The sequence below is a fragment of the Macadamia integrifolia genome, chromosome 9 (genome assembly GCF_013358625.1).
Source record: "Macadamia integrifolia cultivar HAES 741 chromosome 9, SCU_Mint_v3, whole genome shotgun sequence".
NCBI classification, from domain to species: domain Eukaryota; kingdom Viridiplantae; phylum Streptophyta; class Magnoliopsida; order Proteales; family Proteaceae; genus Macadamia; species Macadamia integrifolia.
Window position 1 is genome coordinate 37,160,756 of NC_056565.1, and position 17,624 is coordinate 37,178,379.

Genomic DNA, 17,624 nt, shown 5'->3' on the forward strand with positions numbered 1-17,624 from the left:
TGGTTCAACATTTCATCTTAACTAGTTGAAATTTTTACCATTGAACTCTGGAACCTCAGCCTTAATGCCATAATCCCTGTTAGAATATTGTCGTGTGACTCGTGTAACATCCTGAGGTACAACTGGATTACGTTGTTGTTTGTGAGGTGTATCTTCGATCTGGGGAGTATGAAACTGAGGAGGTGGTGCAGATGGTCCTTCTTCAGCTTGCTTGTTGGACCTCTTCATATGGACAAGAGTCTTAGTGAGGGTACTTTGAGTCTTCCATGAACTTGTCATATTTTATCTCACTTGTTTCGTTGATTTTCATGTAATTCCTTGTACAGCTTGTAGAGCTCAAGGTTGGTAATGTGAGTAGAGCCTGCCCATGGTTAGGAACTTGTAGGAAATTTGGTCGGATACCACTTGATTCGGATCTGGAATTTCAAAACTGGAATTGGATCGCTTATGGGCCCTCATAAATATTAGATGGCTCATTTGTAAGACATAATGACAGATTAGTAAACAAAACAAAGTCTCAAAAGAGAGTGACAATTCTGCAAATAGATGGAAGTATTTAAAGGAGTGGCAAACTTGTAACAAATAGAGTTGATTTGGGTTTGCATAACACAATAGAAGAGGACACAAAGTGGTAGTTGTATTTTTTTAATGAGGGACAAACTTGGAATGGAGATAAATTAAAGGGTAGGAGGTAAATAAAGGGAAAAGTGGGGTTAATAAAGAGGGTAGAAATAAAGGCTAAAGAAATAACTCATGCATGAGGTTGTCTTCAACCTCTCAACAGCCAAGGGAGTCATGTTGAACGCAAGATAGGAAATCAAGCTTCAGCCCTTGAAATCTCTCTCAGCAGCTCTAAACTTCCAGATCTACTGTCGCCTAAGTCTGCTGGACCGATCCAAAGCAGTACAGCTTAAGGATTCAAACAATACTTGGATTATAGGGAACTGAAAGTTGGAATCAGTGTTAGTTGCAGGTATAGTCTGCAACTGAGTTAGTATCTTGTGATTACTGGATGCTTTGGAGGGCAATAGCCAAGGATAAGGATCGCAGGCCGTAGCTATACCTTCGATCAGAACCAGAAGGCAGATAGAACTCTGTCGGAGGAGTTCCAGCAAACCCTCTTTTGTTTTCCGAAATCACTGCCCAGCAGAGAAGAGGAACAATGCCCAGAGATGAGGTCGTGAACAGCGAACAGGGGATGAGGGAAGAAAACAATAATGATATTAAGAGGAAGCAAGGAAGAAGAAGAGAGAAGGGAAAATCAGAGGAGGAGAGGAGCACTCATGGCAGCCAAGGGGTTTCACCCAAAAACTCTTCATTCAATTTCTAAAATCCAAATCTGAATTCTCCACTGTGTTACATGGCTATATAAAAGAAAATCAGTTTGTAACAATGGAAACTAACCTAAATTAGCAACTGAAATAAAATCTCCCAGCCTAAATTAGCAATTGAACTAAAACCTCCCAAATTACTTGATGGACACCCTACTCTAACAATTAGGAAACAAATAGATAATCTTATTACTAAATTAACCCCATGTATCTCACGCCCAACTGCATCACACACTTTAGATTTGAAAAATCTCTCCTCGCCAGACAGAATAGCCTCCCATTGATCATCATACTGAAGTTGTCAACAAGATGCTTCCAATGGTTGAAGAAAATAGTGGAAAATATCGAAGAACTTATATCTAAAATGTATTTGGTATGCTTCATTCAAGCTTTCAGCCAAAGGTCATGGAAGTTCCTATTCGTTTGAGGTTTTATTACAAAATGCTTTTATAGTGATTTCTTTACCAGTCTTGATGGCAACAGAGGTGGCGGAATCCTGTTATCACTCGAAAATTAGTGTCAGTTTTATTTATGTGATTTGTGGATATGAAGTTTGTGAGGACAAAGATCAGAGATTGATTCCGTTTCCTCTCGCCCCTCAAAGATGATCTCATCTCGGGGTTGCGATCCCTCTATCCATTATAGTGGTAGAGTTGGTTTCTTCTTTATCTTTCCCCACTCCTCTTCCCGAGATTGTTGGGGGTATAATATCAATTCTATGGACGACATGAAGGGGATGGGGAAAACATGATGTCTGGAGTCGCCACCTTGGATTAAGGGCCTAGAACCTATTGATGAGCCCAACTCCGATCGATGGATTGAGCTCGAGTGTGGGGACTTACCGTTAAAGGTATCCCTAAGGTTGACTTCATATTTGGTTTGTTCTAGAGATTTGGGTCCGTGTCAGGTTTCGAGTGTGGGAAGGTGTTGGCACCCACCTCGTCCGGAAAAAACCAGTTTTTCTACCAAATGCTTGATTTCGAACTTTCTCCCCCGAGAATTTGTGTAACCTATGCCAACGTGCTTGCTATGTGTATTGGAGTGATGTTTATGATGAGAGGATATATATATATATATATATATACAACAATGACAAGTCAAATTATATGCATAAAATAACAATTATTTCTAATTTATAGTAAAACGGGCAGCATAACGGCTGTATAATGCTATATCACATGTAAATTTGGACAACATAACGACTATGTGCCCATGCGGGGCTATAAGGCATGCAATAAAAGGAAATTAATACTAAAAGTAACAGATGGACTGATAGTTATGTGTATATTCACCCCTGCAATAATAAAAGCAAACCCTAGTAAGATCACATGCGATAATGAAAGAGACATCATGCCCCCCCCCCCACATGCAATAGTAGAAAATTAAAATCTAGTTTACCCACATGGAATAGTGGAAATGACTTTTAAATCTCCCACATGCTATAACAGAGGTTATCCCTAATTTTATAAAAAATTGGGCAGCATAACGGCAGTAAACTGATGTGGACAGTGTAACGTTTGTATGGGGCTACTTTACATGCTAAATAATTGAAATAAATGGCTAAATGCAAGCTACGGATAAAACATTTACCTACACTTGTAATACAAGTGTGTATGGAGATTCCCTCGAATTAGGGGCAAAGACATTACTTTCGGCTCGCACTTCTGGAGAACACAGGCTCCTGGTAAAGATTCGGCACATTCTAGGGTTTCCCACCACTTTTCTAGGCTTTCTAAGGTTCCTAGGATTTTTTTTGGGGGGGGGGGCGGTTTGGGATTTCTTGGAAAAATCAGGGTTTTTGCGGTATTTGAACTGTGGGTTTCTATTGACTCTGGACTCGAGAAAGACCTTAGGGCATTTTGAAATTTTCTAAATGAGGAGGGATTATCGGAAATTTTCAGGGAATTTTCCTAAAATTTTCTCCATATTTTTCTCTTGCAAATAGTCTCTTTTTATAGAAAAACCAAAGTGATGGCAAAGTTTTAAATAATTGAGTTTCTCCACTTGAGCTGATCAGCTGAGGCTTGGCTGATCTGCCAAAGGCCTTGGGCGGATCGCCAAGGGCTTGGGCTGAGGGGCCAATTTTTTTTTTTTTTGTGTGGGGGGGGGGGGGGGGTTGGGGTTTGGGGTAAGGCATCTCCCATTGCAAATTTACACTAGAATTAGGGTTTTAACTTTTCGGAAGTGATTCCGAGAGCTACGGTCATCGAAATTTTATGCACGAGATATCAATGAAATCGTCTCAACGAGTACTATCCAATAAGGTAGGATTTGGGCTCTCTTATGGCTCAAGAATTCACAAGAATCAAGAAAACAGAGAATCTGCTCTGTATTAACAGAATTCTGGGATTCCCAGGGAATATTGGAAACCATCTCTGGTCACCCCCATAGTATTGCTTATCACTCAAAGTGTCAAAAAAGTCATTATTCGACACTTAATCATTCAATATCTGAATTCCAGGGGTCGAGTTGAATGAGACAGGTATTAGGGTTTCTAGGGCTCTGAAACTTCTGGAAATCACTCCAAGAGCTATGGGCATCGAAATTTTACGAACGAGATATTGACGGAATCGTCTCGACAAGTACTATTTGATAATGTAGAATTTGAGCTCTCTTATGGCTCGAGAATTCACAAGAATCAAGAAAGCGGAGAATCTATTATGTATAAATAGGATTCTAGGATTCCTGAGAATATTGGCGCCACCTCCGGTCACCTCCACAAGATAATGTTCCTCACCAATGATCCGAGGTTGGAGGATAGTTGACGTTGAGTCTAAAGGATCTACTAGTGGATAGATACCTTTGGCAGCTAATCCTCTTGATAGTACGGTAGTAGCGTCTAAATGTGCAAATGTCGTGGCATGAGCAGGGTCGGTCAAATTGTCCGCAGGTACATAAACTGCTTGATAGTATTGACTATCACTTGAAGTGACAAAAAAGTCAATTATTTGACACTTAATTATTTGGTATCCGAATTCCAAGGTCTGGTTGATTGAGACAGGTATTAGGGTTTTTAGGCTTTTTTCGGGAAAACTGTATCCCTCCTTGAGAGCAAGCTTACTAGCTTCGCCTTTGCCCATATATCATCATTGTCAGAGAGGGGGTGGGGGAAAAAATTAGGTGTCTGCAAAGTTACAATGGTCTCTCTGTTAGAGACAATCTGCATGTTTTCTTACACTATAGCGATGCTACCACGATTCTTTGCATAACAATATCGTATTGTAAAACCATTGATGCCACAACACTGGTTGCAAATGCAGTGTGATGAATGGTTTGTGGTCCTCTTACTTTAGATGAAGCACTAACATGATGTCCTTAGATTTGATAGAGCAACCCAGTGCACGAGGCTCCCACTACTGCAGGGTCTGGGAGGGGAAAATGTACGCAGCCTTATCTTCCGCTTCACAGGAGAGGCTGTTTCAAGTTTTGAACCTTTGACCAACATGTTGCAATAGTGCAACTTAACCGTTGCACCGCAAGCTCACCCACTGATGTCCTTAGATTTGATGCTCATGGTTATGTATTTATTGTTAGCTTGCAAAAATTTCCTTTTCTTTTCCACATGGGTTTATCATATTATTTGTTGATGCAGGAAGCACTGAAGAAGTTATCTAACTGGCAGTACATTAACTGCATTGATCTCTGGGTCAAGTTTATATCCACAAACATTAGAGATCATGACATCCAGCCGTTGCTTTATTTGATCATTCAGGTTATAAGTGGTGTTGCTCACCTTTTTCCTGGGCCACGATACTTTCCGTTGAGACTGAAATGCATACAAATGCTCAATCATCTTTCCATTTCTAGCGGGGTTTTTATCCCTGTCTCATCATTATTGCTTGATTCTCTGGAATATGGTAGAACTGGCAAGGCTGATGTGAGACATGGAAAGGCTTTCAGCTTTTCATCTATCCTGAAGGTTAGGAAACAGAGAATCACATAAGCCATTCTCTGCATTTAGTTTTTGTTAGTTGTGCATGCTTCATTTACTATTTCATACTTTTAAATTTTTACTTGCTTTAGATCTTCTTAACTACTATTACTTTAATTATTGTTTGAATGGTTGTTTCAGCAAATATGACTTCAAATAGAGTTGAATGGAAAAACAAAATTCATCTAGCTGACCACATTTGGTATGGATGTTAAGTTGTGTTCTCTATTGTTTGTTTCCTTGATTGGGTATTTACACAAGAACCAGATAGTTAACCCCTGTACTGAAGTCTGGAGTATAAATAATGTTTGACAGCCATAATGTCTTTTATTGGATAGTGTTTACCTAACCTTCACAGCAAGTAGAATATTAGTGACTGGTCACTACCAACATTGTGAATGGATAACTCGACAGTAGAACTTAGCTGGCTATGTACAGGAGAAGTTTTACTTCTATAAATTTATAGATTTCATTGAAGTTGTACATGGTGAAACTTTTTTTTTTTTTTTGGGGGGGGGGGTGGTTTCTAGAAATGTATTGACTAGGAGGCATTTGTTTTTCCTAGAAATGCATGCAAATGGCATAATGTCTGAAAAGTAAAGATATCCCCTTCCCCATAACTTTTATTCAATTAAAATTTAACTTTTTCTAATGTTAGAGACCATTTTATGGTGATCTGCATTAATTCTTTGTTCCAGAGAACACTTAGCTCCAGGAAGGTAATTTGCTGATAGCCTGATACTGATTGCCTTCGTGATCTGATTATTATAGCTTATGTTTTGAAATCGAGATGATCAAACTTGGTGAATTTTCTTGACTTGAAAATGTGTGTTCATATTTTTAAGCTTTGGGCTGGTTATCAGATGAAGGCTGTTCATTCATTTAATAAATCATGATAATTATAAAGATCAAATATGTATAGAGCCTGTTATTTTGGATTGAGAGACATTGAACTTTGACCCTCATGAGTTGATAATAGGTCTTGACCGAGCAATTTGATTGGATGGGTCTATTGGGATCATTGAGGTGCTCAATGAGAAATTTTTGGGTGGTCAATTGAGGAGGTCGAGTGTTTCATCCTTGGCAATTGCGAGAGGTTTATGTTGTGTGTTGTTGTGCCCCTCATGCCACGTCATGGTGCCATTGTGTAATGGTGTCATGTGCTGAGCCATGTGTGTGTGTGGGGGGGGGCTGTAAGTACTGTGAGGAGGTGTTGTGTGCCTCTCCAAACAGCTCAAGCTTTTGGTATAAGCAGGTGTAAAAAAATATGATATCAGATTTTTCATATAGTTTTAATGGTTGATCCATATAATTTCTCTTGTATATTTTGTTGATTCTCAATATTTTTCTTAGGACAGTTTTCCTGAGCCGCACGGTGAATTCACCGCATGGATCTGACAGAGGAGACCCTGCGTGCCCCCCCCCCCCCTCTTTTCTCAAGCAACCTGGATGCTCCGCGGTGAACAGGAATGTGGGAAACTAGGTCCTTTTTCTTATGCAAAAAAGAAAATCCTATGATAAGAAATGAGAGAAGTAGGGCTTTTATTTAAAAAATTAAAAACAAATTAAAAAAATAAAATAAATAAGAAAGAAAGACTTGAAACAAATGAGAAGCGAGATAGCTTGCCTGCCTCTACCAACCTTCTTTTGCCACTATGGTTGAGTCAAATGTTAGGTGTACATGCGCTGGGAATTTTGAGTAGCCAGAGTTGATACTGGTGATTCTGGAATTGAGTCATGAATATCATGTGTTTCCATTCTAACCATTTTTCCAATTCACTTAGCTTCATACACATACTGGATGTTTACTGACCATTTTGTTTCCCTTGGGGTAGTGATCCAGTTCTTCATAAATGGGGTTTCCATGTGATGGGTTATGCTTTTATTCATCATGCAGTGATAATGTAACATTTTATAAATGCAGGTGCCAAAACAGTGGTTCAAATCACTGAAGTTCCAGGAAGAGTGCATCTTTTCTGCCATTGAGCTACTCTCAGCGCACTTCGCTCAATGGAGCTATCACATATCCTTCCCTGAACTGGCAACAATTCCTCTGATCCGCTTGAGAAAATTTCTTGAGAAAACAACTGCTGAAAGCTTAAGACGTCCAGTGCAACGTTTGATGGATCAGGTTCACTTTTGTGAAAGAAGTTACATTCCCAATGAAGCAAATTTTGCATGAATCCAAATTAAGGAAAACATTCAAGCTTTTTAGTTTGACCCCTTGTGGTCCTTATACCTAAAGAAAAAGCTAGTTATAGATGATTCTAGATGCTCGCTTAGTGGTTCATTTCTTTGATGGTTTTTGTTAGAAGATTTTGGCTGATTTCGTAGATAATGAGAAAATCCCAAGGGTTCAATAGTTTGAACTCTTTGGACCTGTTTTAGGTTTGACATAGAGAATGCAGATGGCTGGGAAGTATGCTGCCTTACTTCATTGATTATCTGTTTCTACCAATTTCTGAACCTTAATATCATCGTTTTTGGTGTCAGTATCGGCCGTGACCGGTAGCAATACAATACTGATATGTATCGTTAGTATTGGACAAAAAGGTGCTGTTTTTTGGATTTGCAGCTGATTCGGATCGATACTGTCTGATACATATCGGTATTGGTTGTGACCAATACTGGATTTGATACCGTGAACTAAAACTACGCTTAGTATTTAAAGGGATACCGCGAACTAGACCTACGCTTAGTATTTAAAGGGATACCATGAATAGTATTTAAAGGACCCCATATTCTTGTGATGCAGGTTGATCAGAATGTTGAATATGTGCAAAAGAAAAGAAATGAGGTTGCATTTTCACCAAAAGACGGGGAATCTGTGCAATCATTCCTTCAGGTTGGATATAATTCATTCTGCGCCACTTTTAGTGGGATTTTCTGAATATGATGTCTTATTCTGTAATTTTTTTACTCTGCAGCTTGAGAAGTGTAGTGGAAATGCACCTTTTACTCAATATTATATGAGCATTATGAGAAAATCTTTCCCAAGACATGGTCATGAAGAAAAGATAAGGTATCATCCATCGGGCAGTGTTTTCTCTCCTATCTTGTATTAAGCCACCCGACTGTCCGCCCCTTATTTGAATTTTAAAAGATTTTTTTTTTTGGGTAACCGAAAAGTGGTCTTTCTGGGATGTATATTGTTCATTGTTTCTTTCCATTAAGTTTGAGCATATTCAACTAATGAAATACATTCTTTTTTCCATATATTTTATCCACTTGGATGACTTGGACAATTCAAGTCAGAGCTTTACTTTGTAAAATTTAGGGAAAGAGGATTGTGTAGTTCCAGACACAAAGTCAACCTTCTGTTGATATTTTCAAATATGATGATATCTAGGTTTGTTCATTCCTATGATGGGTTATCATTGCTTTTTGATAAATCGTTTTCTTAATATCTGTAAACTGCAGTGTGCAGAACCAGAAAGAATCAAGAAAGAAACTATTGCAGACTCATGAGCACGCGATGGATGTCAGCAGTAATGGTGAAGTTTTAAAGAACAAAAATGTGAATTCAGTTATCAATGGGAGGAAAAGGAAGAAGCTGAGAACTTGATTGTGGAATTGGAATCAAGAAAGAAACTATTGCAGACTCATGAGCATGCAATGAATGTCAGCGGAAATGGTGAAGTCTAAAGAACAAAAATGTGGATTCAATTATTAATGGGAGAAAAAGGAAGAACCAAAGAACTTGATTGTGGAATTGGCCAGGCTAGAGGTTTCAATGTGTTGTCTTCCAAGATGTCTGAGTTAAATCTCAAGCCACAAGATTTTCATCCATAATCTCTTTGTGAGGCCAGGGCTGTGGTTATCTTTATTGCTATGTTTGTGCTTCTTTGCACCTTCCTGGTTTAATTTTCTGAAAATGAATTTGCTGCTCTTGTTTTGCAAGAGAATGGAACAATTTTGAATGTTGGTAAACCAGAATTTTTTTATTAACTCCACCCATGCCCAGCCAATGGGAGCTGGATACAGGGGGCCCATGTATCAGGGAGGTGAGAGGGGTCAGGATGAGACGGATTTATAGGCAATTTGCACAGCCTTTTCCTTAATTTGTACTAGTGTTACTTGCTCTTTCAAAAAGTTCCTCAATACCCAAAATTCTCTTTTTGATAAACCAATGCTCATTGTTCAGGGTTTGCAATTTCAAAATTTCCTTGGGTTTTGTTAATCAAGAATCTATCTAGGCATTACATTTGGGATAGTGCTCATGGTCAACCCATAAAATAAGATTTGAGACAAAAAGAAATGAGATTTTTTCTAAAGAAAAATCATCAGCTCGTTATAATCGAAGAAAATTCTCAAATCATTGGGAAGTAGATTATGGCTAGAAGGCTTGAACTCATCAAGACCTCTTGGCGAGTATTTGTTTCTGTGGGGAGCATGGCTCTTGCATGTGCACGGGTGCTGATGGGAGAGGGCCAAGAAGGATGAGGCAAGGAGTTATTATTGCATTTCATGGGGTGGGGTAGTTATTTCACCCCATGTTTTCAGACCCATTTTCGGGTTATTAAGCCCTTGCACTCTCCCCACAGAATTTTGTTAGCAAACCAAACTTGAAAGACTTAAAAAGTTTAATACATCATCTATAATAAAAATAACTCTTAAATTGTTGTAGGGTTGCAATAAGCCAGACAATTAAGTCTCATTGCCACTACTGTGAGGAGTTAATGTGATTTATCCGTATAAAACAAAGATATAGATTTATTTACGTATTTTAAGAGTTGAAACATTATACACGAATAATACTATATTAAAATAAAAATAATAATAACCCATTAAATCCCAAATCCCAAATCCATCTCACCCCCTAATCATTTTGAAGGGAAACCCAAAATCCCTGAGTGCGCAACTCTCATTCTTCGATTCTTCTCCGTCTCTGTTCCCGGCGTTCGGCGATCAAGGGCGAGCATCGAAGGAAAAAACCCCAAATCCTCCCCTTGCTCCCTTCCTCTTCTCTGCTTCTCTTCCCATCGAGGGCGATTGCAGCGGCGGGAGGCCATTTACAGCGGCCTTGTCTTCTTCTCCTTCTCTGTTCGACAATCGAGTGGTATAGTGATCTCTCTCTCTCTCTCTCTCTCTCGTTGTTGCTTTTATGCATTGTGAGGTGACCAGTTAAAGATGAATTCACATTTTAACACGACCATTTGGTGTGACAATGCTGATTCTTTATGTCTGCAGATTGGAAATTATAATGGCCGGAGTAATAAAGAAATTTTTCGTTGCATCACTGTTTATGTGGGTGGCTCCAATTGCAATTTTATATGGTTTTAACCATCAAATGGTTCCTGGTAAGCCTCTGTAGATTTCTGTAAAGATTTCTTTGTACACTTGTTTCATCTCTTTGGTTGTTTTTTGTGCATCCTGAACCTACTGTTAGCAAGCATGGTATCTGAAAGGAATCTAAACTCAAATATTTTTATTATGTGTTTATTTAATGCTATATTATTGTTGATTTGTCTTTTATAGTGGTTGACTATTCATATGTTGCAATCCAAGTAAGTTCTCATCTTTAAAAGTAATGCTTTTGTAAGTGTGAGGTAACCCTCCTAACCATCATCTAGATGCACCTGAAAGTATATGCTTAAATCTGTCTGTCCACATACTATCAAACCCATAAGTTGTCCCTCTCTTGCTCCAGAAAGGGATTTATACAAGACACTTTTCAAACCTCATGTCTGTTATAGAAAATCAGAAGACTAACTTAGATAACAAGGCTTTGCATTTTAGCAAAGATACAGAAGATTATCAAATAATTTATTGGACAGTGAGGAAATAAGAAAATAAAAAATTCTGAATCAGTGTAGTTCCAATGAAAATTAGTACTTTTTAGCCTCCTCATTTTAGCAGCTACTTATTTATGGACCTAGAACAGATAAAGCTCATGTGCATGGTTCAGAAATAAACCACACCTAGTGAGAAGAGGGTTGATTTTACTCTTCTGTTCATTCTGTATGAAGTCCGTATCTTTTGTCTGGCTGACACAATTTGACCACTCAAAAAGGAAAGATCAGGAAGAAGCTTGCTCCAATTCTTAAATGTTAGTTCAATCAATTTCTCCATATTAATATTGGTATTGTATCCTCACGTCGAGCTTTTATAATTAAGTTTTTGATAGTGGTACTCATTACCACTCCCTACATCCCACAAAAGCTTACTCCTTGCTTCTATGGCTCGAATTTGAGATACTCACACTTATGTCACCCATTGCATCTCAATAGAGTTTGCTTTGTTTTCTTCACCAGCTGATGTAAAATCTTTGTTGGTGTTGGAATGTGTCTACGATATGAGGAGTGGCCACATCGTGGCATGGTTATCTTATTACCTTTCTGAGTTGGATTAGGTTGTTTGCATTCCTAATTAGATTAGATCTCTAGTTTCCTAAACTAGAGCTAGACTAGGATTGCATATCCTTTTCCACCTATGATTGTACTTGGATCTATTTCTTATAAACATACGACGGAGGGAGACTGCTGAACATATCGGCTGCTCCTCTCCCTTGCCGTCTCTCTTCTTTCTCATCCCCTCTTCTCTCAAGTTACTGGTTATAGATCTTTGGTTTTCAACATGGTATCAGAGCGAGACTGCCAGTAATTATTGATTCCCTCCGTGATTTCCTGTTTGAGAGTCGTTTCAGGGTTCTTTTGTTTACGGTGAAACCGTAGTTCATCCAAAAGGAAGAAAAAACTAGGGTTTCCTTGAAGTTTCATATGGTTTCTTTTCTTCGCTGTTTTGAGTCTCTTTTAGGGTTCTTCATTTATGGTGAACAGCCACCTAATTGCTGGCCTACATGTTTCTAAAACCCATGTGACCTTGTATTTTCCTTCGTATCTGTGTTTACAAAGGTAGGCTTGCTGCTGTTTATCCCTTGTGGTGGCTGCTGAGATAGATCTCCCTATGGCCTACGGATGTGCTTCTTAAATATTTCTGCCTGTGCTGAGCTTGCGGCTGTGATTAATCTTCTCTTGCACAAGGTTCTGGTGTTTTTTCTATCATGTGCATGGAAATTTCTTACCTGCAATTTGGATCTAAGAATGTTGCAGCCCTGTTCCAGCGGTATTATGGCTGCTCCCAAATCAGATTTCCCATCCTTTCTTGGACTTTTGAGTCCAACTGAGGTTGTTTTGGTGAGTTCTCTCCTTTTTTCTGCTTGTCTCTATCAGCCCCTGTTCTGGGCAGCAGTAGCAGCCCTTTTGGGAGTGGATCAATCTCCATCATCCCTTCTTCTTTCTCCCTCATATTTTGGCCGTTGGGTCCTCACCCTAGGGATACCTGAACATTGTGTTTCTTTCCCTTAGTTTCATCCCTACTGTGAGAGCTTAACAAACAACCATAACCAGAACTATGCCTACTGCCCCTTGTGATTTCAGAATCTCAATCTGAATATATTCTTGATTTTTTGGGTTTAATTTTGGACAGTTTGATAGAGCTGGAAGGTGTGACCCTTCGCTTGAAATTTCAGGCCAACTTGAGGCCAAACCAGTGAGCTCTCTCCCTCTCTCGAAGCCTTGTTGATCTTCTGCCTGGGTATTCTGTTTTCTGTTTAGAGGATGAAGACACCCTCAACAAGAGATCGTGGGTTGGCGTTACTCCCTTATTTCTTATTTCCATATTTTGCCCCTCATTTCTCCTCTTTATTACATCTTGTCCTTACTTTGTTTGCCCCTTCCTAATTTACCCTTTGGCCTTAGCTTATTGGATGTGTCTATACCAAACTCAATTGGGTATTTTGACCCAAGTTCCACATCAATTGGAGATTGCATAAAATAATTATAGAATTTCCATTGGGCATATACATGTGCCATTTTATTGCTTTGGTGGGCCCAAAATTGCATCTTTGGGATTGACAGTGTTTTTGCCTTTTTGGCACTGGCATTGACATGCTGTGGTAATTGAAGATTGTTTATTCAGCCTTGCTGCCATGAGGGTGAGATTAGAAATTATTTTGTGCTCTTGGTTAAGAGTTTATTCGGGATGTTGATTATTGGAATTATTTGTTCGCGTGTAATGCTACACGTGAGGGGGGAGAATGAAGATTTTTATCTGCTCTGCACAATTCATCAATTGGAGATTATTATCAGTGAAGATTATTTATTTGCTCGTGTCTTCAGTAACGATTTTAGCTTTTGAAAGACTATTAATGAATTGAGATCTTAAGATGAGGTGATCTCTTAAGGGTCTAAGTTGATGCTCTTCATCTTTTCCTCTTTTAAAGCATGATATGGTGTTTTTCGAAGATTGGCTGTCCACCTTGTGCTTTGAATTGATTCCTTTCTTTGAAGATTTAGTGCTTCCCTTATATTTAAGATCGTGTCTTACCCTATTGGAAATCAAGTTCCGTCATTATAGGAGAGCATCTATCATTGTTACCTGTCTGTTGCTATGGTATTTTGGATTGTGGTTAATGATATCCATCATTTTTGCAATTTTTTGTTCGTCCTTTTGGAGATTGAGTCTTCCTCAGATTGAAGATCAAGTCTCCTCTTGAAGATCAAATACTGTACATCTTGGTGACTATCTACCGTTCATTTTGTTCGTTGCTGATGGTTCCACATGCCCTTTTTTATCTATTGATGCTGCTGATGTTGATGTGCCTACTTTGATATTGCTGCTGGTTTTTTTGGTGGTTGCTTGAAGTTTCCACTGTTTTATTGGAGTCTACAATCACTTTTCAAGACTGATGTTACATTTGTATTTCAATTCTTGTTGGTCCAATCTGGTGCTTTATTTCGATATATGTATACTCCAGCTTGAGGGGGAGTGTTGGAATATGTGTCTACGATATGGGGAGTGTCCATATTGTGGCATGGTTATGTTATTACCTTTCTGAGTTAGATTAGGTTGTTTACGTTCCTAGTTAGATTAGATCTCTAGTTTCCTAAACTAGAGCTAGACTAGGATTGCATTTCCTTTTCCACCTATGATCGTACTTGGATCTATTTCTTATAAATATACGATGGAGGGAGACTGCTGAATGTATTGGATGCTCCTCTCCTTGCCGTCTCTCTTCTTCTTTCTCATCTCTCTTCTCTCAAGTAGGTTATAGATCTTTGGTTTTCTACGGTTGGAAATTATTGTAGACATTGCATTGGCCCGCAACCTTTTCTAGTTCTACAATTTTTCTTTAGTAATCTTTTCTTTGGTGGATCAAAGTACCAACAGATAGAAAACCCATTGATTCAGTTTGTTTTGTTTTAATTTCCACTTAGTTTCCTCTTGTATGGTCATGAATTACAAGGTTTCTCTATGAAAGTGAAGAGAAAAAGGTTAAAGGAAAATGAAAGTGAAGAAGAAAAAAAAAAGGTTATAGGCTATGCTCACTGCTCTCTTTTGAATATGGCTCAGTATAACCATTTAAAATTTATTTGGGGTCTCCAAGCACAAAATAGCCCCAATTGCTCAGAGAACAACAGCATGGTTTTACGAATATGGGAAATGCTTAAATTGTTGACAGTTCAATTCATAGTTTGTTGTGAACATGATCAACAAATTTAGATGAAAGGATGTCTGGGTGTTTCAATAACGATAAAGACGGCCAACCAATCTAGCCTGACTCATTTTTTTCCGAAACACTGGCTGCATGTATTAACCTTCCTCTGAAATTGCAGTATTAGAGGATTTTAAGTTACATTGTTGGGAAAGGAGGCTCTATTTTGTATAGCCTTGCGAGCTTAATCTTGAAAATTAACTAGGTGAAAGTTTATGAGAGTTCTCTAGTCTCCAAATCCATTGGTTGAGTTTGTTCATGAGAGGGGAAAAAATTTGTTATATTATCAACCAGAATGGATCATGGCGTTGCACATGCTGCATAAAATTTTGTTAGATAAGTGAACAGATGATAATCTAGAATGGGAGGGGAGATGTTGAGGCTGAGCCAAGAATCTTGATGCAGTTGGGCGATGGAGGGGATCTCTTTAATTTGGGAATTTTCTTTATTTACTTTCCTTTATTGGTTAGAAATTAGATTGGCAGTCTTTTATTTAGAGTTGGTTTTTTTATTTTAGTTTCTAAATAGGCTAGTTTCCATTTTTCTTAGTTACCAATTTATGCTTTGATTTTCTTTTTTATAGCCTTGTAATTCACCAGTGAAACTCAGTTTTTTGAAAAATTGAAATTTGAAATTGAATGTTTTGTTGGCCTAACATTGGTTGCCATGACCTCCAACCTTCTCTTCTGGTTTTTTTCTCTTTCCCTTCTCTGTTATTCTTTTTTTTTCTTCTTCTTTTTTTCTGGTTTTCCCTTCCCCTGTTCTGGGCGAATATACCAGGCCTACGAGAAGTGCTGCTGAACCAAGAAACTCCATCGATCTGATCCGGGATTTCTAGGGTTGGGTTATCACTCTAGGGCGACCCAAACTCAGAAGTATCGATCTCGAAATACTCTTCTCAGGTGCGGTTTCTTACCTGGAACCAGTTCTGGTTCTGGTCCTACCGCCAGGTTCTATTTCAGGCCCTTCCCGCAGCCTCCCAGCCTGCAGATCCAGGTGCCTACCTTGTGTGATCACTAAAGCCTCTTTCTGATAAGCTTTGCCTGAAATTTCAGGCCAAACCGAGTAGCATTCAAGGAGTTCTCTCCTCTTTTGTTTCCCTGGTTCTTCCGCCTTTGCTGGTTAGTATCGTGTGAGGAAGAAGAAGCAAAGCTCTTCTTTTCTTTTTTACATTTAAGTCTTATATTTCCTGATATTACAATTAGGATTGTTTTGAGTTTGTTGTTCAGTTTAGCCCATTACTATTTTTTATTTATTTCCAGAACTGATCCTTCTCTGTTAATTAGTTCTGTTAAGTCCTCAGCCCATTATTTTTCTCTATAAAGCTCCTAAATTTTACCAGAAATTACATTATTGCCCTTGGTTTGCCTAAATTGAAATATTTGGTTCTTTAGTGGGCCCTAAGCGATTCGATTTCATTCTTTGTAACCCTGATCCGCATCAAATCTCTTTACAAGCTAAGAGTACCAACCCACAAAACCACCAAATCATGCTTGGTAAAAGCAGACAGTCATCAAGAAAAGGCAACTTTGATTGAAAAGTTAGTTGATTCTTCCTTAGATGCTAGACTATCATAATCTTTTTGTGCTCTAGCATTCACAATTTAAAGGAGGTGAAATGTTTCAAGCCATAGATACCATAGAAATCGAAGCTGATCCAACTGGCCAGTGGAGAACTTAACAATGAAGTTTGAATCATACAAAACTATTAACTGTCCCAGATCCAGGCAAAGTTTTAAACGATGATTAAGAGCTGTCAGTTCAGTAATACTATTATTGCTGAATCCAAAATGATGCAGTATTAGTGCTGAAACCAGAATGATGCAGAGGCAACCAGTAGTTTGCTGTTTCATTATCAATTGCCCCAACTTCTGTAGTTGTGCTGATTTTGCCCCTACTTAGGCCATCTGAATTTTTGTTTAAATTTACCTGAGGCAAGTTTAGTCCAATTTAACAGTAGCTGCTCAGGAACTCATTCTCTATCAAAAACTCAGAAATTATCAAAAATTTACCAGACAACATTAAGACACATAGGAGAGACTTTGTCAGCCAATGTTTGGACACTGGAGAGAGAAATCTACTGATTTTTGAACCAGCAAATAACTTGGCCAGCAAAAGCAGTAATCCTCCTTTTTTTTTTCTTTTACATTATATGAATGATTTATAGTCTAGGCACAAAAGATTTAGATTAATGCCTAGAAATATCTGCTTTTCAAGTGTATATAAGTTAGCTTATCAGTTATCATGGATGTTTTTCCGGTAATGACACAAGGGTTGATTACCATACTCGAACGACATCCGAAGGAACGTCCCTTATCCTGGTGTATCTGGCTAATGAAAATTCATTTTTTTTAAAGACTGATACACTATAGAAGGTGGGAGGGGGAAGGCAACAGCTAGGAGACTTGAACTTGAGACCTGCTGAGTGTGGGTTTTTGGACCACAACCTCACCAACTGCTCTAAGCAGTTGTTTAATGAAAGTTCATCACTGGATGTAATTGGCCAGTATTTTGGTGTCTTGACATATTTGATGCTATTAGCAGCAGTACAGCGGCATCTAAGTTATCCATATGGGAACAGAGTAATGTGGATGATATTGGATCCAACTCAACTCTGCTTTATCCCAACTAAATGTGGTCGGCTACGTGGATCCTTTTTCTCCATTCAGCTCTATTCATTGATGATACTGGGTCCTTTTTTTTTGTTGTTTAAATTTCCCAATATGTGCTTGCTCTCTTGACTTTATTGCATCCTTTTTACTAGGGTATGAGGAATAGTCTAAAAAATTCATTGTACATATTTATGTAGACTATAGATCTATTTCTCTACTTTACAAGCTCTTGAACTGTGCCGTCCCCCCACCCCC

The 17,624-nt window shown here is 38.5% G+C and overlaps 2 protein-coding genes across 5 annotated transcripts in view; both read left to right on the top strand.

The window, feature by feature from the left end:
* The window catches only part of LOC122089199 (nucleolar complex protein 2 homolog), a 40,838-nt gene extending 31,515 nt beyond the window's left edge, over positions 1-9,323 (top strand). For 3 of the 4 annotated variants that reach the window (XM_042658741.1, XM_042658742.1, XM_042658744.1), the window contains 5 exons: positions 4,924-5,250; positions 7,187-7,393; positions 8,018-8,107; positions 8,190-8,284; positions 8,683-9,323. In XM_042658741.1, the coding sequence (XP_042514675.1) occupies positions 4,924-5,250; positions 7,187-7,393; positions 8,018-8,107; positions 8,190-8,284; positions 8,683-8,827 (864 nt within the window). In that variant the 3' untranslated portion in view covers positions 8,828-9,323. The remainder of the gene's footprint in view (positions 1-4,923; positions 5,251-7,186; positions 7,394-8,017; positions 8,108-8,189; positions 8,285-8,682) is intronic. The other variant, XM_042658743.1, reaches the window with a different exon arrangement.
* A 737-nt stretch (positions 9,324-10,060) lies between these two features.
* Positions 10,061-17,624, top strand: part of LOC122088389 — an 8,265-nt gene continuing 701 nt past the window's right edge. The window contains exons 1-2 of the mRNA XM_042657652.1: positions 10,061-10,321; positions 10,453-10,562. Of these exons, the coding sequence (XP_042513586.1) occupies positions 10,466-10,562 (97 nt within the window). The 5' untranslated portion in view covers positions 10,061-10,321; positions 10,453-10,465. The remainder of the gene's footprint in view (positions 10,322-10,452; positions 10,563-17,624) is intronic.